General features: G+C 36.0%; 1 protein-coding gene and 1 long non-coding RNA gene across 2 annotated transcripts in view; both read right to left on the bottom strand.

Moving 5' to 3' along the window:
- The window catches only part of LOC148893266 (uncharacterized), a 115,356-nt gene that overhangs the window by 89,408 nt on the left and 18,049 nt on the right, over positions 1-7,899 (bottom strand). The window lies entirely within an intron of this gene.
- On the bottom strand, positions 191-7,052 carry cnih1 (cornichon family member 1). Its single transcript, XM_089003610.1, has 5 exons — positions 6,864-7,052; positions 6,104-6,172; positions 2,895-3,007; positions 2,659-2,802; positions 191-1,152 (listed from the first exon to the last, which is right to left on the bottom strand). Exons 1-5 carry the CDS (start codon positions 6,942-6,944, stop codon positions 1,125-1,127), a joined length of 435 nt encoding a protein of 144 aa, XP_088859736.1. The 5' UTR covers positions 6,945-7,052; the 3' UTR covers positions 191-1,124.

Raw genomic sequence — 7,899 nt, 5'->3', positions numbered from 1 at the left:
GGGTACAATTAAAGCCATAAAAAAAATAAAAATCCAAAAACAGAGTGGGGATGGTTTTATTTTCCTCATATAAACTCAAGTGATCATGTCTTAAAAGTGACATTTTTATGGCGATGCGACATGATATATATATATATATATATATATATATATATATATATATATATATATATATATATATATATATATATTTTCCCCCACCTGTTTCTGGAAAAAAAAAACACGACAATTAAAAACATTTTGTTTGCAGATGCCGTTGCTCAGCGTCTAAACCACAGGTGTCAAAGTCAAGGCCCGTGGGCCAAATCCGGCCCGCCACATCATTTTTTTTCGGCCCGCGAAAGCAAATCAAATTTGTTAAATTCCATGATGATTGCTAAAATCTTAGCCAATATTTCATATTTTTGGATGTCAACCACAATAAAAGTCATTATTCTTGACTTCAGATTTGAAAACGACTTATTCATTAATTTGCTTTGTGCTCTATATGTAATATTTGAAGGGATTTAAACATTCTAATGGCTTCCCCAAATTCATAACGGCCCTTGAGAGGAAACCATAACTACAATGTGGCCCGCGGCAAAAAATGACTTTGACACCCCTGGTCTAAACGCATCAAGTCTCGCAAGGAGTGCTGTAGGCGTCCATATGGGAGAAAATTACACAAAAATACAGAAACAACAGGTGGGAAGGGGGAATATAAGTAGAGTAAACTACAACCAATATTCCACTTTTGCAGTTCATTGAAATTCAAATTGGTCACGCGTTTCCAAGGTGATAATTCATTTTCCAGCTGTCAGATCTCAGGTGGGAGGAAAAAAAAAAAAAGTCTAGCTAAGTTTGTAAACACTCTTGTGGGTCGTCGACGAGAATTGCGATAAGCAGAAGAAAAATATCCTTTTGGACACAGTCTGTAAAAGGTTGCGGCGTGATGGCCGAGAGATTTGCATGATGTGTGTGTCTGATTGTAGGGTCATCTGTGGCTGCTCGCTTGAAGGTGTGCGATGTGCGAGTATGTGTGTGTGTGTGTGTGTGTGTGTGTGTGTGTGTGTGTGTGTGTTCACACAGCTCCAAGATTCCAAGCGCCTCGGCCCGTTTTGCTGTCGTCATCCGTGCTTCCCACCTTACGAGCTCACCAAAACGTAGATCATGCTGAAAAAGACACAAGAAATACATTTTTTTTTTTTCATTTTGAAACATATTAACTTATTCGCTACCATTTGTTCGGGTTTTGGTTTTTCTTGTTTGGGTGCCGATAAAGCCTCTGGCAATGTTTTTCCCTTCCACAAGGGAGTAGCATTTACCCTTTTTTCAATGTTAGCGCTATCTAAATCAATATGTATTGTATTTTGTACACTCGCCCCCATTTCAAGCTCACATAACTCCAGACCCATTTAACTTAGGAATTAACTATTTTTTTTCCGATGAGCGAAGAGAGTAAGGTTTCTTACGCTGAATTTCAGACTCAGAAAACCTTTATATGTCCCACAATAGGGGAAATTTGCGTGTTTATGTAGTCCTAAATCTCAATATTTTGTGGGTCCTGCAATTTGCGTGAAAATGACAAAAACCCTGGCACTGAAATGGACACAATTTTGCACATCATCTGGCATTGAATTAATTAATTTTTAGGATTTTTTTGGAAGACGTTGAAAAAGCTATTTTGAAGGATTTTTGGTGGTTTTTTTAAGAGAAAGTTTTATTGTATTTATGAATATATTTTTTATTTATTTAAATATTTTTTGTTATTTTCTATTTTTAGGTAGTTATCTATTTTAGTTATTTATTTCTCTCTTTTTAGTTATTTATTTCTCTCTTTTTAGTTATTTATCTATTTGTAGTTATTTTGTATCTATTTCTATTTATTTTTCTATAAATTTATTCATTTGTCGATTTATTTTTCATGTAGTTATTCATTCAGTGGCCTATTTATTTATTTGTAATTATTTATTTATCTATTTGTAGTTATTTTGTATCTATTTCTATTTATTTTTCTATCAATTTATTTATTTGTCTATTTATTTTTATTTACTTATGTAGTTATTTATATTCATTCAGTAGCCTATTTATTTATTTAGTTATTTATTTATTTATAGTTATTTTGTATCTATTTCTATTTATTTTTCTATCAATTTATTTGTCTATTTATTTTTATTTTTTATGTAGTTATTTACATTCATTCAGTGGCCTATTTATTTATTTATAGTTATTTATTTATCTAGTTATTTTGCATCTATTTCTATTTATTTTTCTATCAATTTACTTATCTTTTTTAAATTTATTTATGTGGTGATTTATATTCATTCAGTGGCCGCCATTTTCAGACTCTTATCTTTAAAAGCAAAAATAGGTGGTCACAGTTTGACAGATTTAAGTTTAGTACAGTCTGACATGTTCTTAATATGGTGGCCCAAATGGGGGTGTTGAATGTCTGGATTCTTTACAAAATAAAAGAATAAATAAAAACAGGAGTGAAAGTAATTTCATGCCTTCAATTTTGATGTTTTGAAAGACACGTTGAATAGCCACATACTAGTATGACATTTTGAAGCCCATTTGGGTCACCCGTGTCCATTTCCAAAATGGCTTTTAAGGCATTATACATGGAACAGTTTTCCACACGCGCAAAGCTCAACTTTCACTCCAATCATGACATACCCGTAGAGATAGTAGAAGAAGGAAAGGAGGTAGAAAGCCAGCTTGCACCAGCCTTCCTTCTGACAGAACGCCAAGATGTCGGCATTCATGATGGTCGTCGGGTCGTAAAGTCCCGGACAACTCATCACGGGTCTGCTCGTGTACCTGCAAGGGAGGGACGCGAGACATAATTCCACACGTGAGGATTCAAAATTCATCTTGTTGTTCATCCCTCCCCAATGCAAATTGGCACCTACCTCCAAACGTGGTAGGCCAACAGCGGCAGGTTGAGGACCAGCGTGAGCCATTCGGCGGCGCAGAAGAACATGACGCAGAAGAAAAAGTGGATCAGATATTCCGGGAGGACCAGCTGGGGGGGAGGAACAAACAAAAAAAAAAAAAGGCTGAATTAGCCCCGTTGTGACAGAAAATTTCCCATACGTCAAAAAACTTCCGTTACGTGACGAAAAGCATCATGCCGGAGGATCACCACCGGCCAAAATTAAGCCTCTCAATAAATAAAGAGATAAATAACTCACTGCTTCATGTCACAAAGAGGGTACAGAAAGTGCTGAAGAATGAATGACTCTCTGTGTCTTTGTGTTGTCATATTCTTATTTTTTTTTACTTTGTTACTTCCGGGTTGAGCTGGCGCGTGTGGCTGCCGCTGCTCACCAGGAGAAAAAAATATCCTGTGACTGTCAAGTGTCCTTGAGAGTTTTGAAAGGCGTTTATAAATGAAACGTATTATTATAAATAAGCAAATAAAAAAACAGAAATGATTTGATTGATGAATAAATACACAAATAAAAAATAAAAGTATAAAGACACAATTTGATTGATACATACACAAATACTAATAATAATACTAATAATAATAATAATAATAATAATAATAATAATAATAATAATAATAATAATAATAATAATAATAATAATAATTTATAAGCGCTTTTCAAAACTCTCAAGGTCACTTTACAGTCACAGGACCAGACAGACAGACAGACAGACAGACAGACAGACAGATAGATAGATAGATAGATAGATAGATAGATAGATAGATAGATAGATAGATAGATAGATAGATAGATAGGCAAATAAAAAGACACACAAATATTTTGATAAATAAATAACTGAATAAATAAATAAATAAATAAATAAAAAGGCAAATAATTTGATTGATAGATAAATAACTAAGTCGATAAATAAATGGGTAAATAAAGACACACAAATAATTTGATAGATAAATAAATAAGTCCATAAATAAATGGGCAAAATAAAAAGACAAAAATAATGTGATTGATAGATAAATAAATAAAGGGGAAAATAAAGACACAATGTGATTGATAAATAAATAAATAAATAAATGGGTGATTAAAAAGACACACAAATAATTTGATTGATAGATAACTAAAAAAAGGGGTAAATATAGACACAAATTATGTGATTGATAAATAAATAAATAAATAAATGGGTAATTAAAAAGACACAAATAATTTGACAGACGAGGACCACCACCCAAAATCAGGGTCTCAATAAATAAATAAATTAATTAGTAAATAAAAAAGACCCACAAATAATTTGCTATATAAATAAAATACATTTAAAAAAATAACATTTTAAAATTAAAATACAGGATTATCCGACCCAAGCACGTTGGGGTATCTGCTAAGAAATCCGCCTTTGTTTACTGCTCTTGAAGTCCAAATCTTAACCCTTATGGCACATCATGATGAACAGACGGGGGGGGGGGTTGACACACTGCACAGGAATCATGCGGTGCGCCGGTGCAAGGATCGGAGCCACGGAGGGGCAGATGGAGACGCCGTGTGTCAGTCATGCGTCGGATTGGTGTGTTGAAAACGCTGCACTCAGCTGCTAAATAAATGCTATCCCCCCCAAAAAAAACGGACAACCCCCCCAAAAATAATTTTTTGGGGTCAAATAGCCCCTCCCACTTGTGAAAAGCAATGATATCATTGGCAGAAAAGAAAAAAAAAATGCTGATCAAGACAAATTCGGCCATATGCTGCACACCTCAAGCACCACGCAGAGCTGGAGCCAAATATAGCTTTGATGTCTCATATGTTTTTTTTTTATGTGCGCAAACAAAAGGGTAGGACAGAGAAAAAAAATAAAAAAAATTAAATTAAAAATAAATTGGTCGTCATTGTAATATCATGCATGTGGTGAGCCTTTGCAAGTCTTTTCAGTTAACAGCTTTGGTTGGCATTGGTGACATTAAAGTGATGAGCATTTACGCCACTTGAAACCGATACATTATTAATAATAATAATAATAATAATAATAATAATAATAATAATAATACAGTGATACCTCAGCTTACGAACTTAATTGGTTCCCAGACAGAGTGTATAAGGCGAAAAGTGAGTATCCCAAAAATTAATTTCCCATAGGAAACAATTAAAATGAGAATAATCCGTTCCCAGGTCCCCATAAAACATAATTTTCTCCTAAATAAGCCTTAAAACTACACAAAATATACTTTATTTTATGTATAATAAATGTGCTATTGTATTGTAATTAAAGAAACAAACTGTACTATATAATAAAGTCATTTTATTGACCTTTGTGATGTTTGTTGATGCAGTTGCCTCTTGATGATATCCGAGTGAAGTTGCCGTGCTTTCTCGGCGATAATACCCTCACTCGCACTGTCCCCTGCTAGCTGCTTTTCGTTAATCCAAATCAACAGACGTTTTTCAACCTCTTCTATTGCCTGAGACTGTTGCTTGGACAACACAGAAACACCCTTAGCCCCACGTAGCAATGGTCAAATTAGCGTACTGGTACTGGGACAGCTAAGTCACACAAACGCAGACCTCGTTCGTGTTTTTTGATGATCTCTTTTTTTTCTGCTCGACCGTAATTTTCTTTTGTGTCCTCTTTGGCTTAACACTAGCCTGTGGTGGGGTCTTTTTCCGTCCCATAACAGCAAAAGTACTCCACTCGATAGCAAACTACAAGATTATATTCTAGCGAATTTAATGTTCGTAAAGCGGAAAGTTCGTGAGCTAAAGCGTTCGTAAGCCAAGGTATCACTATAATAATAAAGAAAAGACAACAAGAAAAAAGTTGGACTTTAGCGAGTTTAGCTAACTGAAAAGACATTTGCAAACACTGCTGCGTCGTGCAACGTAAGCGGGTAAATTTACATGGTACAAACCTTTAAGGCAATTTTGACTCGTTTAATCTTTTTGACCTTTTCGACTGTCTTTTTTTTGGGGGGGGAGGAGGGACAAGGTGTAAAAAAAAAAACCCCACAGTGGATTAGGAACAGCGGGAAGAAAGCATGGTTATGCCAAAGTTATGTATTGAGCACGACGGTGCAGAGAAATCATTAAAAAGTTTTGCCTTGCTCATGTCGGGCATTCCGGCATGCGCTCCAAACAGATAAAGAAAAGATGGCGGTGGTGGCGGAAATGGGATAGTGGATGTCACTTACTGGATTTAAAGTGTTACATTGATCTATGGGATTCTTGTAGTCCGTCTTCAGCTCGTCAAATGCGATTATCTGCGGAAAGAAACATGGCCCACGGGGGATTAGAATTTGGAAAAAAAGTAGTCTTCTTCTTTTCCTTTCAGCTTTTCCTTCAAGGGGTCGCCATAGCAAATCAGTGTCCTCCATCTTTAGAGGTTTGATCCGCATGTTTGTTTTGGCCAAGCTTTTACGTTGGATGCCCTTTCTGTGGTCAGATATTTCTAGAAATGTAAAAATGGCATTATTTGGTGGGGAGGCTCTTTATCTCCGTCTCTAAGGTGGGGCTGAGGTTGATCTCTCGCGAGATTTCCACGGCTGACAAGAGATACGACTCCCGTCCGGCGCTAACGCTAAGCCTGCTAGCTTATTAGCTCGTGAGAAGACGTCAAATAAGTTTAGTATTCGACAGCAACAACTGGGACTTTGGAAGTGTTCGAATAAAGTTGTTTTATAAGTCAAAGAATGTAAAAGTGAATGTCATCGCATGATGAATGAGGTTTTTTTTTTTTTCGGGTGGATTTGAGACGTCAACATTACAACGACGGCGTTCTCGAAGATTTACGTCATGGCGGACGTAACGGCGATTCCACGTGCGTCGAGGGTTATTTACGTCAGAGCGTAACATTTACAAGCGGGCCGTCCAACGTGCCCTGGCTTTCTTACTTCTCCTTGGGCCGAACATTCACTCAAGTCAACGCCACCAACAAGTGTACACACTACTTACGTGCCAGATGGCGAAAAAGATGAGCGCCGCCGTGAGCAGTAACGCGAGCATGTAACAAAAGGCCGCAAAAGTGAACGCCATTGTGCCCCTCCGCTCCGCTCTTGCTCGGTTCTACTCGGCTAGTTGCTTCCTGCAGGTTGCGAGCCCTCACAACGGATTCCAGCTAACCACAGACTGTCCTGATTGTGTCTTCTTCTCCAGTTGGCATGTCACGTTCCCTCCTATACATTTAGCGCCACCCTGTGGATATTTTAAATATTTCCTTCTTTTTTTTACTGGCAAAGAATATAATAATAATAATAATAATAATACATTGAATTTCTAAGCGTCTTTCAAAATTCTCAAGGACACTGGACAGTCACAGGATATTTTTTTTCGACGGGTGAGCAGCGGCAGCCACACGCGCCAGAGTTCACTCAACCCGGAAGTAACAAAGTAAAAGAAAAATAAATAAATACTACATGTATACTGTTCCTTTCATAACTTTGCTGCTGTGTTACTTCCTGCACGAAAAAAAAATCTTATCCCGTGACTGTAAAGTGTCCTTGAGAGTTTTGAAAGGCGCTTAGAAATTAAATGTATTATTATTATTTATTATTATTATTATTTATTATTAATACGAGAATGGTTTCTACAGGTGAGCAGCGGCAGCCACACACGCCAGAGTTCTCTCAACCCGGAACCCGTGTGACTGCCGCTGCTCACCCACAGGGGAAAAACTCATCCCGTGACTGTAAAGTGTCCTTGAAAGTTTTGAAAGGTGCTTAGAAATGAAATGTATTCTTATGATTATTAATACGAGAATCAAACATTTTACATATTTATTTCTAAAAAAAACATTCAAAAATATGTTTCACAAGAACACAGTTGTGTACATTTTTCTGAAATGGTATTTTTGATTATTTTCGTAATTATATTTGTATTTAATTTTAAACTAATCTTGTACTTATGGTTTGTATTTTTCATCAAGTTTTTAGGATTTATATTTTCACATTTTAATTGATTGTGATATTTTAATTGTTATATTTCGTTTTTC

Source organism: Hippocampus bargibanti, linkage group LG09, assembly GCF_051943395.1.
Source record: "Hippocampus bargibanti isolate YZ-2025 linkage group LG09, ASM5194339v1, whole genome shotgun sequence".
Taxonomy (NCBI): domain Eukaryota; kingdom Metazoa; phylum Chordata; class Actinopteri; order Syngnathiformes; family Syngnathidae; genus Hippocampus; species Hippocampus bargibanti.
This window is presented reverse-complemented; position numbering and strand designations above follow the sequence as displayed.